Source organism: Caretta caretta, chromosome 26, assembly GCF_965140235.1.
Source record: "Caretta caretta isolate rCarCar2 chromosome 26, rCarCar1.hap1, whole genome shotgun sequence".
Lineage (NCBI taxonomy): Eukaryota > Metazoa > Chordata > Testudines > Cheloniidae > Caretta > Caretta caretta.
Window position 1 is genome coordinate 11148586 of NC_134231.1, and position 25153 is coordinate 11173738.

Here is a 25153-nt window from a genome sequence, read left to right on the forward strand (position 1 = left end):
ATGAATTTTATGTGGAAGAAACAAAGCTGAAGTCCTGAGTAAAAGGGACCTGAGCCGGACTCTGGGCATGGTGCCACACCCTCCTAGCACGGGGAGACAGGCTAGCAGTATGTGTGCTGTTTTATGGCTCCAAATACAGTGAAATAGAGAACCAGATCCTTAGCTAGTGTAAATTGATGCAGCTCCGCAGACTCCCTCTGAGCATAAGCAGAACTTTATGTGAGCGCACAGAGTCTAACATAAGCCGTTCCTTGCACTTCTCCATCTGCAGTGTGAAATCTGCTGCAACGTTTCAGGGAGTAGAAAACGAGGGAAACATTCTGAAGACAAGGAGTAAGACGCATATGTGATGACTAGCTTGGTCCAATTCCAAGCCCTTTAGGAAGGCCCAAAATAGATCTCATTTCCAACATTGAGGGATGGTGCTTGTCAAATACCTGTCAGTCCCAGATCAGTCACAGCTAGGTTGGTTTTGTTTTGTTTTGTTTTTATAATCATGACAAAGAGAGTTGTTATGTTATAGAGCTGAAACAACCTCCAAAGCTGCAGGCTGTGTGTGCAATCTCTGCACATGCATGTGCAAACAGGAATCTTGTCATAAGGACTGATGCCGTTGATTCTGCCTCCCACAGTTCTCAAGAAATTGTACAAACTTACTCACTGATATGTTGGAGAGGGGATAATGTTGCAAAGTTTGAGGGATACTCAGATCTGGGATGTAGGTCTAGGCCTGCCCCTGCCCACCCAGTAATAATCAGTACTTACCTAAGCCCCAGCTTTGAAACTGCTAGGTCGATGGAACAATTCTTCCGTCGACCTAGCTGCCACCTCTCGAGGGGGTGGATTTACTGCAGCAACAGAAAAAACCCTTCCGTAGAGGTAGTAAGTGTCTTCACTACAGCACCACAGTTGTGTCACTGTAGCGTTTGTAATGTAGACTTCTGTAAGTGACCGTGTGGACCCTGCTAAGCATTCCCTACCATATGGAACATTCAGTGCACCCTAGCAGGGTCCACATGGCCACAGAACATATGGCAGGCTAGAGCACTGTAGATGCACAGCCCGATTTACCATTCACGATGTCTCTGTGTAGACAAGCCCTTAGTGACTTGCCCAAAGTCAGACAGACCTTGATTCAGGACTGCACTTAAGCATCTGGAGTACTGTGTCCAGTTTTGGGCCCCACACTACAAGAAGGATGTGGAAAAACTGGAAAGAGTACAGTGGAGGGCAGCAGAAATGATTAGGGGCTGGAGCACATGACTAATGAGGAGAGGCTGAGGGAACTGGGATTGTTTAGTCTGCGGAAGAGAAGAATGAGGGGGGGATTTGATAGCTGCTTTCAACTACCTGAAAGGGGGTTCCAAAGATGGTGGATCTAGACTGTTTTCAGTGGTACCAGATGACAGAACAAGGAGCAATGGTCTCAAGTTGCAGTGGGGGAGGTTTAGGTTGGACGTTAGGAAAAACTTTCTCACTATGAGGGTGATGAAGCACGGGAATGGGTTACCTAGGGAGGTGGTGGAATCTCCATCCTTAGAGGTTTTTAAGATCAGGCTTGACAAAGCCCTGGCTGGGATGATTTAGTTGGGGATTGGTCCTGCTTTGAGCAGGGGATTGGCCTAGATGACCTCCTGAGGTCCCTTCCAACCCTGATATTCTATGATCCTATGTGCTTAAGTCCATCTTTATACATTAAAGCGAAGTCCCGTTGGCCACAATGGGACTTAAAATATGCTTAAAGTTTAAGCATTTTAAGCACTCTTCCTGAATAGAAATGCTTTCCTGAATGAGGACCTAAGCCAGTGACAGAACCAAAAATGCAAGGACAAAATTTTCAAAAGTGGCTAAATCCCATTTTCAAAAGTGACTAAAATGGGAAAAAGGCTCCTAAGTCACTTAGGATATTTTACTCCCATGCTTTGCTTATAGTCCACTAGAACTCTCTGTCTCTCAGAAGAAATGATGATGATAATCTCTCCAGTTCTTAATATAGCATAGATAAGCATGGCTTACTGAGTAAAACATTTTAAAAATGCAAAAAAAATGCATTTTTTCCAAAGAGAAGCATTTGCAGTCAAGGGGCTGTCAGTGTTTCCATAATAAAGTATGTTTTTGGAAAAATGTAATAACCTAGAAACAAAACAAAAAGACGTGATCTGGACTGTACAAAGTCTACATTAAAAAAATAAAATTGGCTATTTCCAAGCCTGAGATGTGAAATAATCTGCAGGACGTCAGTGGTTTAAGATTTTATTTTTCCTTCTTACATCTTAATCACAGAATGGATTTTCAAAAGCAATTCTTTCAGACAGCAAAGTTAGTTACATACATGAAGCCTCTTTAAGTGTCTTGTGCTAGATATCAGGTAGTCCAGAATTTGTCTAGAGATGCACATATGCATTAGCAAAATAAACCAAGTTCCAAATGCACCATTGATGAGGATGTGGGAGTGAGGAAGAACCCAGCTTGACTTTCAGATCTCATGAGCAGGGATGACCCTTGGCTAAACAAATGTTTGGTTGTAATTTGATCATATCCTTCTGGAGTCAATAAGAGACATTTACTTAGAATTCCACGGGTTGCTTTTGCAAAGTTGAATCTCTCTTTAGCACAGAGAGAAATCAGATGTAAGGAAAAACTGTAGGCCAAATTCTCTACTGTGGTAAAGCAGGAGCTGTATTTGATGTGGAATTTCGATACTTTCACTTCTGGACTGACACAAGAAGTGCAATGGTGCATAACAACAAAGCAAAGGGAAGGTTTTAGCCCCGTAGATGTTTTGGTTTAAGCTTTGAGTGAAGATTGATTTAGGTCTGTCTGTATTTTATGTGAACCATTGCTGTCACTCTGACCAGCACTCCTCATCTTACTCTATGTCAGATTTGCTGGTACTGTAGGGGCCCAAGCTACAAAGCTGAGCTCTGAACTTCCACAAAGTTAGAGAGAGAGATTGTGTTCAGAGCTGATACATTATGTAAGTTTGGCCCTTAACAGAGTTAGGAGTGAGCTGTGAAATCTGGATCCAAACTTTCCCAAGGTTCAGAGCTCTTGGAATCTCTTTAGCGCTAATTCAGGATTACATAATTGGTAATAAGAAGTTAGAAGGGGAGTTACATAAGGAGAGATTTCCCTCTAAATCTCATTATTGTGATTTTAAATTAAATACCCCACCCCCTCAATACTACTCACTGATTGTTTTTGTTGTGTCTAAATATCTTATTGCTATTCCGATATCTGAGGGCTGAAGTCTATAACAGGAAACCTGGCTGGGCCATGCCACACACCTGCGAGATCATTAAAGCTAAGAGCAGAATTCCATCTGCCAGCAATGCAATGGAAAATCAGCGTGTCCTGCAGAGGGGCCAGGAATATCATATCCAGTGCTTGCCAGGTTATAAAGTTAGCCTGACCTAATTAATTAGCCAACACCTACCCTTAGTTGGTTAGAGAGAGAGCACACTCTGGCCGACCGCAGGGTTGGGCCGAGCAGAGGGAAGTGAGGGCAGAATCTGTCTGGGGAAAATGAGATGTTTCAAGAAGGCCTGTACTCTGTTCCTATTCCCCCATCCTCCAGGTTTGCCCAGAGCAGGATCAAAGAGCTAAATGCAGCTGGCAAAGTCCAGAGACAGGGAAGGTCTAGGTCTGCTTGGTCCTGCCTCGGTGTAAGAGGATGGACTAGGTCTCAAGGTCCTTTCAAGGTCTATGTTTCTGTGATTCTATAAAGCATGGCCAGCCACCAACCTCTCCCTGTAGCTTCAGGGAATAAAGAGGTTTTTCAAAAAAAGAAAAGGAGTACTTGTGGCACCTTAGAGACTAACCAATTTATTTGAGCATGAGCTTTCGAAAGCTCATGCTCAAATAAATTGGTTAGTCTCTAAGGTGCCACAAGTACTCCTTTTCTTTTTGCGAATACAGACTAACACGGCTGTTACTCTGAAAGAGGTTTTTGTTGCTGGTGAGGTCAGTCCATATATCCATCTCAGCTCCTCTATCAAATGCAATACAAACCCAAGGGCATTTTCATAGATCATCAAACCAGGAGGGTCTGCTGTGATCATCTAGTCTTACCTCTTGCAAACACAGGCCATACGACTTCCCTGAATTAATTCCTGTTTGAACTAGAGCAGAGCTTTTAGAAAAACGTCCCATCTTGATTAAAAAATTGCCAGTGATGGAGAATCCACCACAACCCTTGGCAAATTGTTCCAGTGATTAATTACCCTCACCGTTAAAAATGTACGCCTTATTTCCAGTCTGATGTTATTAAGTTATGGAATGCAGATGAAACCCTTTCATTCCCAATATGCTGTTATTGCAGTGCTCAGTCTTGCAATATTCAGGTACCCCTGTTCTAATATAGGAGAGAGTGCTGGGGGTGGAGGGAGATTCTGTCTTTTTAAATATTAAGCTTGTACCCAATTTTCTCAGACCAAACCCATATTTCTTGTTTTCCTTCCAAGGCTCTGCTAGCTGCAAGCCAAAGCTGAGGATGGCTGTGTTTTGGCTGGCGATGACAAGCATTAGAAAGTTGGCTTTTTTTCAGTAGCAAGGGGAAATTACTGTGTAAAGCAGGGGGGTTTGTGGACAAAGAGCCAAGTTCTGCCCCTCCTTACTGTCATGCAACCCCATTCAAGTTGAGTAGCTGTGGTATGGGTTTAAGTGAAGGTGGCATTTGGCCCAGACTGCCTGGCCATTGGCAGCTACCCCGTCAGAAAAGGGAATGGCTGGCGTGAGTGCATTATTAAAGTCCCAGAGACAGTGGGCTGTTTGTACACTTAGTTGTGGGATCAGATGCCAAGATCTCCAGTATGACAAGGCTCGGCTGGCTGGAAATATTTGATTAATTTGTTTGTCTTGGAGGTTATTTAAAGTTGCCTTTTCTAAACTTTTACCTTTTAAAAAAGGAAGCACTATTTTTCTTTTATTTGAAAATGTCCTGTCCCCGTGTAGAGAGCAGGGGAAAGAATCCTCCCCATCTCCATGAATGATTCTAAACCTGTATTGCTCGTGCATTACCTGAAGCAAAAGGAAACACAGGAACAAAGATTGCCAACATGGGTGAACTTAGTGTTGGGGAAAGGTGCCAAATATACAGCCCTGAGACTTCAGTCCTCTGCATAGACAAAGAACAGGGCCAGAAGGAGCAAGAGTAAAGGGAAGGGATGGCCTTGTGGTTTGAGCACTAGACTGGGACTCAGGAGATCTGGGCTTGATCCCAGTTGTGCCACTGGTCCCTGTGTGACCTTGGACCTTCATCTCTCTAGGCCTCAGTTCTCCATCTGGAAAATGGGGATAATTATTATTTGTATTACCATAGTGCTAGGTACAGTACAAACACAGAAGAAAAAGATGTTTTCTGTTCTAAAGAGCTTCCAATCTATGTCCTTCCTTTCTCCAGTCCTTTGCCTGTCTTGTCTATTTAGGGTGTAAGTTCTTGGAGCAAGGACTGTTTCTCACCATATCTTTGCACAGCACTTGGTCAACGGGGCCTCCACCTCCGATAGGGTCTGTAGGTACTTCTGTAGTACAAATAATATTTAATAATCAATATCCTCTGTACTGCCCCTGGCAATGTGTCTCAACCCATTCCTGGTGGGATCGGGGGGTAGGAAGGAACCTCCAGTTTTCTTCAGCATTTATTATGAATGTATTATTATTTATTTGTACTGCAGTAGCACCGAGAAGCTTCAGGCTTGGACCACAACCCTTTCTGCCAGGCATTGTACAAACACAGAATAAAAAGACAGTCCCTTCCCCCAAAGAGCTCACAATCTAATAATTTGGGAGATAAGGCTAGTTTTCTTACATACTAGAATTGTTCTTGGTCTCAGCGGGCTGCTGCCAGCCTGTTTTCCAGTGTCCTAGAAAGGTACATGTCTTCCAGGGTGGGCCTTTTTGTTTTTAGGAGATTCCTTTGTTTCCTGCTACCAAGGCCTTTGTGCTGAGAGAAGTCAAAGTATCCCCTGACTCAATCAAGCCCTAAGTGCTTACAGTTTGGATTGAAGAGACAGCAGGACACAGCTAGGGATAATTTTTAAATATACAAATGGCTTGGAGTATTTTCATAGGCCAAGAAAAACTGTGATTTTCTATTCTTATGACTATTACCAACTCCCTCCCTGCTGCATTTAACACTGGGTTTATCCAGGGCCTTTTAATATGTCTGCCTGAGAAATATATTCTTCTATTTGAGATAGAAAATAAGGATCCATGTAGCCTCCAGACCCATAAGTCTGGAACTTGACAACTGGTATTTATGCTATAGATATCATACTGCTGCACATTCTCCCCCTTTAATCAGAGAGCCCAGAGGCTACATCTCATGACAGATGGTAATTAATAGTGCAGTTTTCAAAAGTGGCCTAATTCTGCTCCTATTGGAGTCAAGAGATGTTTGATTATTGACTTTAATGGGAGCAGAGTTTGGCATTGTTGAGCACTTTAAAAATCCTTCCTTGTGGCCCCAACGACGTAAGGTGAGCACCCTCAGCAAATTTCAGGATCAGGCCCTATGGGATCATTTCAGCTTCCTTTGGTATGGATCAAAGCTCATTGACAGTTGCATGCACTAAGTTGTACTGTCCTCTGCAACGTGACAGTGTCAATGGTACGAATATGGTTTAGTCCTTCTTTAAGTTCCAGCAGCTCAGAGGAACACGAATTCAGCAGGACATGCACTGCAGCTGTTTGCACTAAGGTCTTTTGCAGCTCTGTACGTGTCTCAGCTAAGGAGAAATGTAAAGCACTTTTTTGCAAGGGGACAGGATGGCTCAGAGAGTCAGTGAAGGAACTGTTGAAAGGTTCTCCTGTAGGTTGAGCATTCAGATCTGCCCAAGGTCAGTAACATAAGATCAGGCAGACTGGGTCAGACCAATGGTCCATCTAGTCCAGTACCCTGTCTTCTGACTGTGGCCAATGCCAGGTGCTTCAGAGCAGTGGCTTTCAACATTTCCAGATGACTGTACCCCTCTCAGAAGTCTGATTTGTCTTGCATAGCCCCAAGTTTCTCCTCACTTAAAAACTACTGGTACTTGATTATAAAACCAGACATAAAAATACAAAAGTGTCACGGCACACTATTACTGACAAATTGCTTCCTTTCTCATTTTTACCATATAATTATAAAATAAATCAATTGGAATATAAATATTGTACTTATATTTCAGTGTATAGTATATAGAGCAGTCTAAACAAGTCGTCTGTATGAAATTTGAGTTTGTACTGACTTCACTAATGCTTTTAAGGTAGCCTGTTGCAAAATTAGGCAAGTATCTAGATGAGTTGATGAGCTCCTTTGGAAGACCTCTGCGTACCGCCGGGGGTCTGTGTACTCCTGCTTGAGAACCACTGCTTCAGAGGGAGTGAACAGACTAGGGCAATTATTGACTGGTGGTGATCTGCCATTAGTTCTGTGGCCTGTGGGGTCAGTCCAGTTCACAGTGGACATCTTCCCACCTCACAGCAGGCAGTCTCAGCAGGGAGGTCCTGGATTGAATGAGCATGGAAAAATAAGCTACGCTTTCTCTTGGAAAGGGGATCCCGTCAGCTCACAAGTGAGGCACGTTGGCAAGAGGCAGCATGGAAGAAGCTTACGTTGCCTCCATACGTGCTGTGGCTGATCTCTTCAAAGCTGTCAATCCATCCCGCACCTATAAAAAACCCTACCCCCCGCTCGTTACATGGCTTGAGACTCTGGAGCTGCAAATGGCTCTTTGAGAGGAAAATCGTGGAGTGATCTAATGCCTAGCCAGGAAGCGAGCTCCTTCACAGCAGCTGGCAGTCCTGGGCAGTGTTTCTCATTCAGAAAACGCTGCAGTACCGGAATTGCTGAAGCAACTGAGCCAAACCAAGCCTTGCTGTGGAATGCAGAACCCCTGGGGACATGGGTGCCTGTGACTCCCTGCACCGGACCCCAGCTTGGGGAAGATGGAAGGCCTTATAGCTTACAGACCTGCCTTTAATGAGGCAGTCGCCACACCGCAGTGGAGGTGACAGGGGTGACCAGTAACAAATTGCCTGGAATGTCTGATGAGGAACAAGATGTGGTACAGACCAAGCACTTCAGAAAACATAAGAACTGCACTTAGATTCCAGTTCTCCCATGGGCGTATCTCCCATTAAAATTAGCGGGAAGGCAGAACTGGGCCTCTTAACCTTTACTCAATTTTAGGAGTAAAACTGGGAGGAGAAAGGACTCTTTGATGCACCTCTGCATCGGTTTTGTGGCCATTTGGAAGACAGACGAGACTTAAACAACTTTCAAATGTTCAGCAATGCTGGGTGGATTTGATCTTTAAACAACAATAACAACAAAAAAGACCATGTGACTGTGAAAAGCACTGCAGACTGTATTAAAAACAACAGCCCCCCTTCACTCTGGGGTTATTTTCTTCAATACAGTTCCTTTCTAAATGCATTTTTCAATTCTGACTCTGTTCTGGACTGTAGAATGAAGGCTTTGCCAATTATCAGTGTTCCTAAGTCTACAGGCAATTAAGGTGAACTGCACAATTGTATCAATAGAAGCTTTGTGAAATGCAAACTACATTTAATGAGCATTTTCCTCGGCCTTTGACCTGTATCTTATTAGTTGAGGGAGTGCTTTGTGGGGACCATAGGGCATAGGGTCTCAGATTTGTTTTTAAAATAAATTGATCTTCATTACTTTACGCTGCAAATATAATTTGCATTGACCTTTTCTGCTAATACAGATCACACTAGGAGTTGAATTGCTGAAATTGTTCTGTGCACTAATATTGCTAGGTAGATTATTTTATTAGCACCCACAAGTATGCAAGGTACTCCACAGAAAGCATGCTCATGCCCTGTGCTACTTACAAGCTAAGGTCCTGATTGGAGCTGGTCTGAATCAGAATGGAAAGTTAAAATTTTTCATGGAACAGATATTCCCCCCCAAACTGATCCAGAAACCTTGAAACATATTGCTTCTATGACACTGAATAATTTCATTTCAATCATGTTCAAACATAAAAGATGAAATTTGCATACATATAATATTTAATATATTAATATAACATTATAGCAAAATACTACTTTTAAAAGTCAAAACAAAATTAATGGAAATGATAACATCAAAACAAAACCTTTTTACTGACAAACAAAATGTTTCAACACTGTCAAAACAAAATGAGAAAGTCATAATGATTCATTCTGAAACTTCCCCCCATCTAAATTTTTCTTGAAATCGACACATTCCAACAAAATGTTTTAATTTTGAGAAAACTGCACTTTCCATTTAAAAAAAATTATTTTAACCAGTTCTAGTCCTGATTCTGCAGGTGGATCGTGCACTCATGTGGAGTTCAGTGGGGTTCCATGCAGGCAAACTGGGCCACCAGCATAGATCCAGTTGCAGGACTGGGGCCGCAGGAGTGAATCTGAGAGGCAAGTGAGAGAAGATTCTTTCGAAACTTTTCCCATCACTCCTCTAGTACAGTTTCTAATTTACTTGGCGTTGCATACGACTATGGAGAGACAAGACATTCAGAACTGTTACTTTTCTTCTTTTCGCAGCTCACAAAAAATAAAACCCATCAACACAAGCACTGACCATTGTGAGAAAAATCTGTTCTTCCACTGTCATTTCTATAGCTTCTGTTGCTTCAGTTGATGCCCAAAGAAATGTATGTAGCATATTTTTAGAAAGGGTTGGCCTATGCACAAACTTGCATCCTAAGACCTAAATGGGTTTTAATTCATACTTTTGGTCATTTCGGTGCAAGTGTGTGTGGATAACAGACTCTGATTGCTAAATGAAAGTCTAGTATTATCCAGAGAGACGAGGGAGGTGAGGTAATATCTTTTATTATTATCCGCTCGAGCAAGATCAAAATACATTGATTTTGTTCCAAAATAATAATGCCCACACCTAGACTTGCATGGAAAAGATGTTAGTTATTTCAGTGCAAGTTTGTGAGTAGACTGGCCCTAAAAGAAGCAGGTTGCTGCACAGAAGTTCTCTGCATCCATCCCACAGCATTCACTTTATGCCAGGATAAAAGGAAACGTAACAACCTCTGTAAAATAAGATAATAAAGATACTCCTCTACTGCTGCAAGCAAAGTGCTGAGACTTAGCAACTGTGAGGCCCAGCTCATTTTGATCAGAGCTGCTCCTTGCTGCAAGGCTGTTAATCTTTTAGAACTGTAGCACCTGAAGTCTTATTAGTCCCGATAAAGTAACAAGGATCAACATCACTAGAGTTGACGTGTGCAGCTGCTCACTAGTGCCTGGTCCTGTTTCAGCCTCTAGCATAGAAAGAGCAGGGTTTTTTAATACTGGTGATTGTGTGACAGTTGCTTTGCAAGAGGAATAATAGCAATTACTGAGCACTCTCTCTATTCTAGTAGTGGATGGTTCTGAGGGTGGAAAAATGGAACATGAAGTCATTTGCCCCTAGATGGCTAGCTTGTATCCAGGCCAGGTGGAAGTCAATTAGGAGCCTTATGTAAAGCCCAGTCAGTGTGAGTCTTTTCATTGCAGCAGGCCCTGCATCTGAGGCCTGTTCTGTCGCTAATGTAGGAAATGTCTTGGTAGATCTCAGGGTATGTCCACCCAGCAATCAGAGGCGTGACTGCAGCACATAGCAACAGGGGGGAGGGATAGCTCAGTGGTTTGAGCATTGGCCTGCTAAACCCAGGGTTGTGAGTTCAATCCTTAAGGGGGCCATTTGGGATCCAGGGCAAAAATTGGGGATTGGTCCTGCTTTGAGCAGGGGGTTGGACTAGATGACCTCCTCAGGTCTCTTCCAACCCCAATTCTCTAGAATTCATCATTAAAGCCTTTAATCTTTAATAAGGAAGCTGAGATTTGTGTAGATTTGTAGCCATCCTACCAAATTATATAGCAGAGATGCAATTCCTTATTGAATTTAATAGGCAGGCTTTCTGGTTAAGGCATGGCCCTGTGACTCAGGAAATCTGGATTCCTCTCTTAGCTCTTCTACAGACTCCTAGTATGTCATTGGGAAATCACTTAGGCCCTGATCTTGCAAAAACTTAAGCACATGCTTAATTTGAAGCTTGTGGGCAGTCTCACTGAAGTAGGAGGATTTGCAGGATTAGAGCATTGTCCTCTCTGACCTCAGTTCCCCATTTGTCTTGTACTATATTTTTGTACCGCACCTAGCACAATGTGGCCTTGATTTCAGCAGGGTCTGTAGCACTCTCACAATACAAATAACAGAGGATGCGCCAAAAGCCTACACAAAGGTTCTAATCTTTTAAATTCAGTTGGGTTTTTCCATAGGGCATATCACTTCATAGCAAGGTAGACTAGATTACATACACTGGGTGAGCCTAGAGCAGGTATTTTATGGTCACGTCCCTCACCGAGTTGTCTGCCACTCAAGAAGTTGCACACAGCATGTGATCAAAGCAAACTGGAATCTAAAAAGAGTTTTCTTTTCCTTTTTATTGGACCAAATTGTTTCACCAGATTGTTTCAAAAGTAAATACATATGTGATAAAAAGAATGATAGATGTCAGCTGTCACTTCTGTAATGAAAGCTGTCCCCAGTGAAGTCTATTGGAAAGGATAAGAGCTGTCTAAATCTGTGGTGAGAAGAAGGCTCACCCCATTATCTTCCCTTCCATTGTACATCAAAAAAGGAAACTGAACAACAGAGAAGTTTCTCCTTTCTCTCCAGAGAAAAATCGCTGGGAATTCATTCAAAGCTGTGCGTGGGATTTTCAGAAACACTGGCCTAACTCTGCTCACACAAAGCCAACGGTTAAATTCCCATGGACTTCAGTGAGTGTTGGAGTTAGGCCAGTTCTGAGTGTTGGAGGAAATCCCCCTCGGTGTCTAAGGGTATGTCTGTGCTGCAGTCAGCGGTGTGACGGAAGCACATGTGGACGTACCTGAGCTAGCTTTGATCGAGCTCGCTCAAATAATAATAGCAGTGAAGCCTCAGCAACATGGACTGTCAAAGCCCTCCTAGGACTTTGGGTACATATTTGAGCACCTTTGTCATGCTATAAACTTGCAGTTCCTCCATTTTCTCTCCCTCTAAAATAGCAATAATACTCATCTCAATGACGTATAGTGAGAGTTTAGAGATAAGACACAACTGTTGAATATGGAACTGAATTTTCAATCCACTCTTAAACCCAAATTTGAGTGTGAGGCGATCCAAGGTTCTGGTTCAGGTTCCTCTCGTATGAACACATCTGAGTACCACGGGATCCTTAAAGACCAGTACTTAGATGATAAGTTCTTTGTTGCAGGGACCATCTTTTTTTTCTTTGTTTGTACAGCGCCTAGCGCAAAGGGATCCTGGTCCGTGACTGGGGCTGTTAGGCACTACGATAATACAAATAATAAATAAGTGGTTGGGACCTCAGTTTTACTCCTTGTCTGACAGATGGGCACCTCCAGTGGCACAGCACCCACTAACACCAGACTGAAGTGTTGATGCAGAATAGAATGCCAAAATAGAACTCAAGTGAAAAGTTTCCCTTACAGAAAAACCTTCCACAGCTACCCTGCATTTATGGATCCTGCCATATGTTTTTAACATGTGTGCGCTTTACTGTAAAGTGCATTCTTTCGACTACTGATGTCCCTAAGCCAAGAATTCTTGGATTTTATTATGATTTTTCAGGGGTGGGGGGAGGAAGGAATCTATTAGGAAATGCCTCCAATATGTTTTCTATAAGATTTCCTATTAATAGAGCCAATTTATGTTTTAAAATATATTCCAGTGTTTGTTTTCATTGTCCTTCCACTGCCAACAACACTCTGCAGCAATTTCTGGCTTCACTGGACTCTTTAGCAGTGAAAATATGGTTTCATCCCCCGTCTGCCTTGCTCTCTCTACCAACATATTTGTTTCAAAGTCTGGACGTCAGAGTCCTACCATGTAAAATCTGCAGCACATTAGAGGCAAAAAATTTTTTAAAAAATATTTGGTATCATAGCAAGACATTTAAAACTAAAAGACCACTCCAAGCATAGTTGGTGCATCTCAGCAGTTGTCAAGGAGTAAATTACACAAGTTTTACACCTAGGCTAGTGTTTGGCAGAGATTTTTACAGCTGTCACAGCAGTCTGGATTCACGCAATCACTCAGGACTGATGTAGTTTTAGGCAAAAGGCTGATCACTCTTATTTTTAATGTGTTTTATGTCAGAGTACACAGTGCACAGTATTAATAGGCTGAGAATATCAGTAAATTGGTAAAATAAAACATTATGTATTTCAGAAGTTGTAGTCACAAACTCTAGATTCAATCTTTTGAAGTTTGTAAAAATTAAAACCAACATTTTTTCAAGGTAGCATTTTTGGTGGGTACATCAGATCAAATCCTGCAATCCTCATTCAGACAAAGCTGAACTTCAGTAAGAGTAATTGCCTGCGTAAGGACGTGAAAATGTCGCGTACAGAATCCTTCCAAATCTGTCTGGCTGATTCTTTGCTTTGAGATACAGTATAACATCTGGCAACTTAAGATGCCTAGCATAAAACCAGATGCGATAGAGTAATGTAGCAGGGTATTTACAGGCAATTGCAAAAGAAAAATCTAAAACCAAATTGTGGTTAACAGACAATTATAAAAAGCTCTTTAATTTTTCTTTGTTTTGTAGCAATCAGATTGTAAGCTATTGTTAATTAAAAGATGCTTTTGTGAGCGACGGGCAACAAAGAAGTGATGGGAGCAAAGAGCAATGGGAGCCTAAAGATTTCCTGAGACTGTTTCTTCTGTGCTTCTGTGGCAGCTAATGCAATGGGGACGGAGGGAGGGGGGGTACCTTTTCTGGAGTGCCCAGTACTCAGCAGCTCCCAGTGAGGGCACAATGGGAGAGATTCTGTGCTCTGCCTCTAACTGTGAAGTTAAGAACACAAAGCATAGGGAGTGAGCGGGGTGGGCTATGGTGGCTTTCAGCTAACTTCGTGCCCTTCTGATCCGAGGCTAGGGATCATAGGGATCCCCAGCATATATTAGAGAGTTTAGTTGGGGTCCCGTGAAAGGTTTGGGGAGATTTTTCTTTTGCCTGAGCTGGCTGTCTCCATCTCTCTGTGTTTGGGGGATTGGGTTGCCAGTTTTCTAGCAATTATTTCTAAATTCCAAACGGGTTTGAGAAACCTTCCTGACCTGATTTTTCATTGGTTGAGCTCACACTGCTGACGATAACATTGTGATCAGTCAGCCAATGAATGACAGCTACTTAAATAAACACCTGGATAACAGAACCTCCAGAACCCTCCAGTTCAACCTGATATCATGAGAGGCCTCCATAAGAAGCTGTAATCTTGATTTTTAAAAAAAAAAACTGTCTGGCTCTTAGACCAAAAACATCTCAACTGGACTCCAACCAAAATAAATTGCCTACTTGCTGATCCCAAAGCCTGATGATAGAAGACAGGAATGGCATAGAAACACTGGCTTATCTCAGGAAGCTAAGAGCCTATCCCTCAAATTAAATCTGGAAGCAATGAGACATGTCATGTTCAATTTTGATTGCTGCAGTGAGTGGGATAGTGCAGAAGTTCTCAATGTGGGATTTGCAAACAGGTGTCAGGGGGCTGCAATTAACCTGTCCTTCCCATACTGCTAAATGGGAGAGGGGTTCCAGCTAGATGGGAGGGGAATCCTTAGGGGGGAGATAGGGTTCTGATACGGAAAAGGTTGAAAACCCACTGGGTTACTGTGTGTGTGCACCATGGCCGTCTATTGATTGGTTTCAGAACTGCCCAGCTCTGTGAACTAATCCCTACGCTGCTAATAGCTAAGGCACTACTGGAAGGTGCTGCGATACTATGCTGATGAGCACTGTCTAAGAACCGATATAGAATAGAAAAGAAGAGCTAATGAGCTTCACCTTTAGTGCCACCTTTTGGAGCAGGAGAATATGAGTTCTAGTCCCAGTCCTGCCAATCAATTCCCAGTGGTCCTGATATGTAGTTGGATGACAACTGCAGAATCCCATGTAGCTATGGACCATTTAACTGGTATTTTGAGCTGCTTCTGAGCCAAAATAGCCTTTCACCTCAAAAAAGCCACTGTCATTAATTCATCTAAATGTGACAGATAAATTAACTGTGGGACTGGGTGGCTTAAGGCCTTGATCATAGTCATCAAACACCTCCACCCTCTAAGGTTAAATTGGGTTACCGTCCAGCTGCTGTTCAGAGGTCTATAAGAAATGAACTGGTGGTCTCAGTCCATTGCAGAGTGGGCAAGTGTCCACACCACTCAATAAACCAGCTCTGATTGGTCCCCCTTGTTGTCATTCTCCGCTGAGAGGCAAAGAACTCCTTTCTTGCCCCTGGAGGTGGATCCTCTTGCATAGCTGCTACACCTGTCCTCTGAATAAAGAGATGCTCTCCTTCTGCAGGGCTATGAGGGCATCAGCTTCCACTAGCACTGAAAAGACTAAGTGATGACGTGGGTGAGAGGAGGAGGGAAGGTGTCAGGGAACGGGGGGCTGGGAAATTGTGCTTTGTAAGTAAAAATAAACTCAATGTGCAAAGGTCTATCAGGGTAATTACTGGGTGCAAAGAACCGTGTGCACACATATAAATGCAGGATGCTTTGCAGGTGCTGGGGAGGGAGGAGTTTGTATTTAGCTCCTGCTGCATCTCACATTCTCTTTGCCTCTCCCCCTGGCAGTCTGATGGGACCATCCTGGCCATCGCCTTGTTGATCCTATTCCTTCTCCTGATGCTGGCTCTGCTCTGGTGGTTCTGGCCTCTGTGCTGTACAGTGGTAAGTCCCTGCTTCCACCCCCGTCTGTCTGCATTGTAGCTGTAACCGCGCTGTCAGGGGCATGGAGCGAAATAACAGCAGAGGTGCTGGCATGGACAACAGACATAGAAAGCTGACAAGCAGTAGCCTCTGATAACCAAACTGCAAACCGAGAGAAACTGCTGTGGATTCCAAGCCAGTGATAATTTAGTGTGCATCCGGGGCAGTGAGGGGGAGGATTTTTATTACCGGGAATAAAAGTATTTCTGAGTGATAAGCTCATTTCTAAACACTTAAGTTAGTCTTGGCATATTTTTTAATTAAATAGGAATGACCCAGGCAACATATCCAGCCAAATTCATCTCTGGAATAAGTCTGCTGAAATCCATGGACTTGTTCCAGGGATTCATCTGGCCCATGGTCTCCTTTGGCCTCCCCCCATATAAAAGCAACATTGTTTCCAAATGTATCCATGTTTATGGGTCTCCAAAGGATTCTGGGATGAAGTGCGCAATTCATCACTCTATTTACAGTAGATGCAAAGGTCACTCAGTGCATCAGAACAGTAAATAGGTCATGGAGTTACAGAAGAGGCAAAACTCCCCTTGACATCAGTGGGAGTTACAGGTATGGCAAGGTTTAGGATGAGGCACTAAAATAGGAAAGGGTTTCAGGAGATGTATACAGGAGCAGGTTCCGAGATGAATGAAACTAACCCAGGATGCTCTGCTGAATCGACATTTCGACCTACGTACACTTCAACAGAATGATGGAAGATGAAATGCCAACTACTGTAGAATGACCTTTCAGGCCATGTTTCCAAAGGAGGGTATATTCGGAAAATGCCACAGATGAAATTCTGTCAGAATGGAAATCAGTGGGAGTTTTGCCATTTAATCCGGTGGGACTAGGATTCCACCCCTCGTTTGCATGTGCAAAGTGGATAAATGAAAGTGCAAGTGGACAGCTTGGTGCATTGTGTGTGCAATGGTTGGTGGTGCACACAAGAGGCTAGCTGTGCTGAATACAAACCCCCCTAGACACTGTGGCTACATACTCAAGGCAGCTAACCACTGCCATTGCCCGTTGCTACACGACTATTTTTAGCACAGTTGCTCAATGAGTCCTTGCGCAAGTTTGTCTACAAGAGCTGGGAATCACATCCCTGACTCCTAGTGTAGACGTAGCCTGAATCTGACCCCACTCTCAGCATGTGCATCCTTCTCATTTCTGTGCCGTAGCTTCTTTAAATACAGGGGTGGGGACAGTATTTAAATGAGGTGCTCGACCACACCTCTAACATCTAACTCCAGTCTCGGCTTTACTGTGGCTTTCTGGAAGGCTGTGTGGAAGAATCCAGCAATTTGCTTGGTTCTCAGTCTGGACTGCAGCCAGCCAAAATATTTGGAACCAAAAGTTGGAGGGAGAAAAAACAGGAAATATGCTAGAAAGATGCAAGAAGCACTGTTAAGCTTGAGGAAGAGGAGGAAACATAGAGTGTGAGTCTACAGTAACCCTGAAGAGCCATAAAATTATATTTTACAGCTACCCCCTACAACTTGTCAGTCATGAATAACAAAGTTATACAAACTCTGACACCCATCTACTCCCACAGGGATCTCTAAAATTAGGCTCAATTCCTCTCCAGTTAAGATGATTTTAAAAAAACCCAAACACAAACAACCTAGTGAAAGACCTGACCGGGACGTTAACATGGAGAGAGACATTCTCTGAGTACCCCATTCTCCAGTCCTCGCTCAGAGCAAGATTCTAATACTCTGGGCCAAAGGCCAAATCCTCACCTGGTGTAAATTGGTATCATTTCATTGAAGTCAATGGAGCTGTGCTGATTTACACCAGCTGAGGATCTGATGTTTTTATCACACTGGATAGTGTCTTACTCCACGAGCGGTCCCGCTGTAGTTAGTAGAGGTCTGTCTGCACAGCAATGATAAGAGTCCCACAACACCAAGTCTCAAAGCCCAGGTCAGCTGACCAGCTCACCGAGCTCAGGCTGTGGATCTTGAGATAGTACTGTAGACATTTCAAGCTCAGGCTCTGAAACCCCATGATTGGGGAGGATCTCAGAGCTAAGGCTCCAGCCTGAGACCCAGTGTCTACACTGCCATTTTTAGCCCTGCAAGCCTGAGCCCCATGACACATTAGCTGTCCTGGGCTCTGGGACTTGCTTCTGTGTAGACGTACCCTAGGACACACATGGCTTTCAGTGTTGGTCGGCATGAGTGAGGCGCTCAGAACCTGGCCCTCAGTCCTTACCCTCTCTGAAGTCAATATGAGTTTTGACTGAGAGAAATGAAGGATCTGGCCCTAAGTTTCCATCCCTGATTCCCTACAGTAGGTCCTAAAGGACTTAACAATGACAGTTCCTTTCTTTGACACGATTCCAGCATCTGTGGCTTTTCCTCTCCCACAGGGACAATAAAGTTACAAGCCATTGTAATTTTCCATGGCTTGACTATGAGAAGTGCTCCAGGTTAGATCAAGCTTAGCTAAGGTCGCTAAGTCTGACTTAACTCCTTTTTCCTAGTTGAGATTCAGGGTAACACCTTATAGCTAGTTGAGTTGTACCCTTGCTAGGCCTAACACCTAGGCAGGAGCCTAGGCTACAATCCAACCAGCTAATATCAAGCCACAGGTATAACCCTGCATCTCTCCTTGGAAAAAGGTGGCATTTAGGTCATGCTAGCTAAGCTCAAGCTAAACTTCACTTCTTTTCCTAATCAAGACAAGGACAATGAGATTACACACATTCTTTCCACCACAGAGAGGGCTGTGGAGGGGTGGCGGGGTGTACTGGGGCAATGAAACACCCAGCACATAAGCTGGAATGAGAATAAAAATTGCCACTCTGGGGATTGTATAAGAGTCAAACATGCAGCTAGTCAAGGAAATAATAGCCAAGAACAATGCACTGCTTGGAGTAGGCTGCATTCTGTTCTTGGTTATACCAGAGTGAGTCTGGAGTAATTCCACTGGAGTTATTGTAGATTTATGTCTGAATAAATGAGAACAGAATCTGGCCCTATAAGAGCAAAGATGGTGAGAAGCACAGAAAGGACATCCTTCAGCTTGTTTCCTGGTTGCAGTCCCTGCAGTCCTGGTAGGGGATATAAAATAATATGGACCTACTGAACGTAGAGGGAGGTTAAACCAATTTATTTTACAGAGCACCCACCTTTCCTCTAGGCATCCCACAACACTTTACTGACATAAGTCAGGCAAGGGTTATCCAGACACAGAGAGGTCAAATTATCAAACATGCCTATTCATTTTGGGGTGTCCAATTTTGACACATCTTTTTGGGGCCTGATTTTCAGAAAATGCTGAGCACTCGTCCTCTGAAAATCAGACCCTTATGATTTGCTTTCAGTTGGGCACCCAAAAATGGTTTTGCTCCAAATCATTGAAAGTTTAGGCCCAGAAGTCCTGACTCCCAGTTCCCTCAACCACTCTGTAACTGACTGAATATTGGAGGCACTATTCTGTTTTTTGCCTCAGGTAAACTGAAAAATTATCCCTCCCTCCCCCCCTCCACCCCGCCTTCCCCCTTATCTTTTCCCTGGTCATAGAATCATAAAAATGTAGAGCTGGAAGGGACCTTGAGAGGTCATCAAGTCCAGCCCCTTGTGCTGAGGCAGGACCAAGTAAACCTAGACCATCCCTGACAGGGGTTTGTCCAACCTGTTCTTAAAAACCTCCAATGACGGGGATTCTGCAACCTCCTTGGTAACCTGGTCCAGAGCTTAACTACCCTTAGAGTTAGAATTTTTTTTTCCTAATATCTAACCTAAATCTCCCTTGCTGCAGATTAAGATCATTAGTTCTTGCTGACCTTCAATGGACATGGAGAACAATTGACCACAGTCCTCTTTATAAGAGTTCTTAACATATATGAAGACTGTTATTAGGTTGCACCCCTCACTCTTCTTTTCTCAAGATTACATGTGCCCAGTTTTTAAGCCTTTCCTCATAGGTCAGTTTTTCTAAACCTTTTATCATTTTTTGTTGGTCTCCTCTGGATTCTCTCCAGTTTGTCCACATCTTTCCTAAAGATGCCCAGAACTGGACACAGTACTCCAGATGAGGCCTTACCAGTGCTGAGTAGAGTGGGACAGCTACCTCCTGTGTCTTACAGTCGGCATTTTAGTTAATACACACCAGAATGATATCAGTCTTTTTTGCAAGTGTATCATCTCTCACATCTGCAGGAGGAGGTTGACTCTCCCAGTCTAAGGAGAAATACTGCTTTAAAACTGGGTCCTTCCGTAGGCAGTTGGATCATAGCAAGGCTTGCCGGATCTTACAACTAGCGATGACATTATTTTATTTTTGTTTCTGCAAATGGATTTCACTTAGATCTTCATTCTGAAGAAAATGGATTAGACATTTGGGGACAACACCCATTGAACCTGGCCCAATTTATCGACCTAATCGGTTCAGAAAATCAGCCTAGAAAAAGGGAGTGCCCTTTGCAGATTCTGGAATGTCATTTGCATTCCTTGTGGAATTGCATGTCCGCTCCATTCATCTGCAAACTGCAGCACAAGCCAAGATGAGGTTAATTAATGGAAGATTTTGGTTCTTAATCTGTGGGGCCTAGTCTCCCATAAACACATGGAAGAGTTTGGCATGAATCACAATTAATATTAAACAAAGTGAGCCACATATCTGTTTTTGCACTTCAACGTGAAAATAAAAGCCAGACATAGTCTCAGATCTGAAAGCAGACACTGCTTCCCATCCCAAATTTTAGAGGGGTTCAGATTAAGATGCCTAGATTTGCTCTCACCCTCATGGAATTGGTTGGATTTAAATGTGGACTAATTGGCTTCCTTGCTGGGACTGATTTCCGGGAAGGTCCAATTGTTTTTTATCTCCCTTGAGAGCTTGGAGAGGGCTCTACTTAAGGTAACTGCGTGGGGCAGCTTTCTAAACCTCAGGCTTCTACTCTGATTGGAACCTTAGAACCACAGCCAAGATTGTCAAAAGTGTCAGTGATTTTTAGTACCCGAGGTTTTGGGTCCCCAATTTAAGACATCTCAAAGGGCCTGACTTTTCAGAAAGAGCACAGCATCCACTCTCAGGCCCCTGAACATATCTTTGGTTGGACACCCAAAAACTGAAGGAACATACGTGCTGAGAACACCTGGCATAGACATTAGAACTGAAACACATCTACTAGGTCCAGACGTCCAATCCATCTCCTCTAACCCCACCAGTGCAGATTGGTCCCTACAGTCCATTCTCTGGTGCTCTGTCCTGTCCAGCTTTAAATGTCTTGAACCACCGGGCTTCCACCAGTCTGAAAATAATAATAAAAATTAGGATTTTTACAGTGGCTACAATGTATAAGTGTTCTATAACTTTCCATATGAATAAGGGTCAAATTCCCCCTCAGGTAATATCATTCTCCTTGCCTAAATTACTGCTGTACTTTCAGCTAGATGCAGCCTTCTTCACTTCCTGCCTTAAACTGTTTGTGTAGCTATGAAATAGCTGTTGTGTTCCACCCAAGAGGCAACAGTAAATGACGTGATGCCTCTATAGCACTTATTTATCACATAGCACTGTAAGGAGTTAGTAAGTACAGCACTCCAAGCAGGTGGAGATCCTACTCAGCTTCTAACGCTGTGAAAGCACGCTGGATAGGATTCAGGTTTACCCACAGTTCCTGGAGTTTGCCTTTATTGCTAACCAAATTAACAATGATGCAACTCACATCTCTTCCAGAGCGCGGCTAACTGTAGTGGAGTGTTTTTTTCCTGTAGGGCCTCCTCTGTCCTAGTCCTGCTTCCCTCAGCCTCAGCAACTTAGGGCCTGATTCTCCAGCTTCTCGGAGCCATTTACACCTGTGAAAAATTGGTGTAAAATTTGGATTTAGTAGGATTTTACACCCACTCCCCCTAGGCAGAGGAGAATCAGACACTCAAGCTCTTTTGTACTTCTAGCTTGTAACTGATCGTGCTTGCCTGCTCTAACAGAGGGCAGGTCAGCAGCAAGAACTGCATTTCTCTGCATGGTGCTAGCACCTGACACCAGGGCGAGTCAGCAAAGAGAGCTCTGCATCCATCAGTTTACAAGCATGTTGAAATCATTTGGTGAAAGATGGTATAAAGACAAAGAATCAGTTTATTGCCCTGAATTTTCACAGCTAAATGTGCAAAAGTGCTGACAGCAAATCACAAAGATTCTTCCCATGCCAAGAAAAGCCAATGACCACACTCTCCACCCACCCTTGCTACCTTTCAAACAAAACGGCCATAAGGAAGTGTTTTCACAACATGATGATGAAGCAAAAGCCCTCAGGTGTCTATGGGCTAACTAGCTAATATGGTCGATGAACCATGGTCATTTCTCCCCTTCAGATACAGGAGCCATAGCAGCAAGTGACACCAAGAAAGAAGAAATAGCCTGGGGTTATAAAAACAATTACAACACACATGAACAAACACTTCAGCTTTGCCAAGCTAAACTAGGCTAAGCGTTTTGCTTGGCCAGGCATTCTCCCAGCTGATTGCATTCTGCAGGCCCATGTGGCACGCACTGAGAGAGAGAGAGAGCAAGAACTACACTTCACAGCCCCGTACAAAACACAGCAGGCTCGACCCTCCTGTCCCAACACACAGAATTCGCACCCATCAACTACACTGGAGCCCTGTTTCTTCTCGTATTGGGAAGTCCCTTTATGCTTGAGCAAGTGTAAAACACCGCACCTCTGATTTGGTACCACTTTCCATCCATTGTGTGTGTGTGTGTGTGTGTGTGTGTCTGTCTGTGCACACAATGAGGTATGTGTGCGTGTGTGAGAGAGAGAGAGAGAGAGAGACTACATATAGCTCAAACCCATCGCTCTGGATTTCCAGCCCAATCTGTCGTCCAACAGTTTCCGATAACTTCAGCTATGCAGATAAATGTTTGGATACTTAGCTTGGCCAAAGCTCCTGGGCCTATTTGTCCTCAGACATATACCAGTGCAAATCAGGAGAAACTCCACTGAACTCAACAGGCTTGCACAGAATAAACAATGTGTGAGACAAGCCTAAGGCATCTTTTAGTGGTCATGAAAAGCTGCAAATTTTGGAGCCTGATCTGAACTTCCACAGGTTGGATCTGGGGTTTGGGGTCTGCTTCGGAGCTTCACCCACAACTGTGGCCAGAAACCCAAATATTTCCGATAACGGGGCTAGGAAAGCCTCCGCTGTCAACTTTGGAACTTCTGCATGCATGGTCAGCCTTTATGCTGTTAAAAGCCATTTTCCGGAGGTCTTGTTGTCTCCATGTTCTTAAAACAAAAAGCACCACTTTGAATAAACCATCTTGCTTAAACCCATAATTCCATCTCCAGAAAGCAAGGTTCGGTTTGATGTGGGCTCCTTCTCACCCACCAGAAGCTGAACTCCTTCACCAAGGCACTGTGTTGGTTTAACCCTCTTGCAAACTATGCAGTGTCCTTTGCTACACTCAGAGCCTGACTATTCGAAAGTGCTGACTAATGGAACCCTAGACGTTCCAGAGAATAAACACACTCAGGTTAAGCAAGCAACCTCCTCCACGATCTTGTGCCCTTGTGCCTTGGATCCCTTGCAGGATTGGAAATGTGCATGTTTTTTCTTTCTCTTTGTCCTCCCTGAGCCATTTAGCAAACCTGAAAATTCCTACAGCTTGGGGGTGTTTTATGAGCTGTGGAGAAATAATAAAAGGAAGAACCCATTCTCCTTGAGTATGCTTCTCATACAAATAACAAGCCTAAATTGATAAATACAGATGAAAGCCTGTGTGGTCAAGTGGATTGGGTAGTTGATAGGTACTCACGGGGAGTTGAGTTGTATTCCCAGCTGTCACTGACCTTGGGGAAATCATTCTCTTTGTCTATTCTTATCTATATAGGTTCTTATACCATCCTTATCACCATAGTATCTGACCACCTTCCAGTTGTGCATTAAGTGATATGATTATCATCTGTTATGACAGTTCATTCTTTCTCATCCTCTCCCCAGAAGGCAGAATTGTTTGTGGAGTTTAGTGATTTGTTTTGGTAGGGTTTTTTCAGGAGTGGAGCTGGGTGTTTTTATATATATATATATATATATATATATATATATATATACACATACACACACACACATACACACACCCCCACAGCTCTGTGTTTATGTTAGAGAAGGCAAGTCAAAGAAGTGCGCCTGGCACTTGCAGCGGAAGGTGGTAAGATCAGATGTTTGTCTGCCTTTTTCCTCTCTCCTACCTTTAGCCCATCTTGTTTCTTTAGATTATAATCTCTTAATGGTGGGGACAGTCTCTCATTATGTGTTTTTACAGTGCCTAGCACAATGGGTCCCTGATCATGGTTATGACACCTAATACACATAACAATAATACATGATCACACTTTGCACTTTTACTAACAAATTCATCCACCTCCTTACACAGTTCCCATCACTGCAGTATCTCATAGTTATTGATGCATTGATCCTCATGAAGTGGGGAAGCATTATCTGTCCCATTTTACAGATGGGGAAACAGACACACAGAGATCTAATTGAACCTGGTTCATTCATGACTATTTTAAGGCCCCTTTGCATGCTCCCAGAGTGGGGCAAAGGGAACTTAGTGTAACAAAGAATCAGGCCCTAAGGCCTAAAAGTATTGAGGCTTCTAATTCCCATTGAAATTAATTGGAGTTAGGGTCCCAAATACCTTTACAAATCTGGCCCTAAGTGCATTTCCAAAGGTCCCCTGATACAGGATTCTATAGCCTGGCTCACAAAAAAAAACTACAGAAGGGGGGATCTCATTCTTTATTCAATTTCTATAGGGCCCCATTTATTTACATTCCTTGTATGACTTTTCCATACGGGATCAAGGAGAGTGAGAGGAAAGTTCCTGGCCCCTGGACAGGGTGGGATTCCTGGAAAGACTCACCACCTCCTACGTAACCTAACTCCTAATGCTCAGAATGGGAACATGCACAAGGGGCTACAGGAGAAGGAAGAACCCAGACGGTAGTAGAGGAGTATGTGAGGCTGCTTCAAAGGAAGGCATGTTATTGTGCACAGTAGGGGCCCAGGGAAATGGGAAGGGACAGGAGTGAAGGGGAGCCTTGTTTCTCAGTGACAGGCCAATACAAAGGGTGTTCGCGCTGGGCAGCTGTGTTATAACCTTGTTCCCTGGCTCAGTTACAGTATATTCATAATACAATTTAAATGGTGCTCCAAGCAACAACTTTACTTCATATTTGATTCCAATGGATCATTTCATCAGATTCTCTTCCAAGAAGTTTTCCAGGATTTTTTCTTGTTGCTTTCCATGCAAACCCTAATGATTTAGGTGTAGTTGTGCTGACAGAAATCTGGCTTGTTTATCAGAATAACAGAGTGAATTTATAATACTCCTAGGCCTGAATTTTTTCACCCTGCTCAG

General features: G+C 43.4%; 1 protein-coding gene across 2 annotated transcripts in view; it reads left to right on the top strand.

The window, feature by feature from the left end:
• Positions 1 to 25153, top strand: part of ANTXR1 (ANTXR cell adhesion molecule 1) — a 221186-nt gene that overhangs the window by 78143 nt on the left and 117890 nt on the right. For both annotated transcript variants that reach the window (XM_048829199.2, XM_048829198.2), the window contains exon 13: positions 15638 to 15733. In XM_048829199.2, the coding sequence (XP_048685156.1) occupies positions 15638 to 15733 (96 nt within the window). The remainder of the gene's footprint in view (positions 1 to 15637; positions 15734 to 25153) is intronic.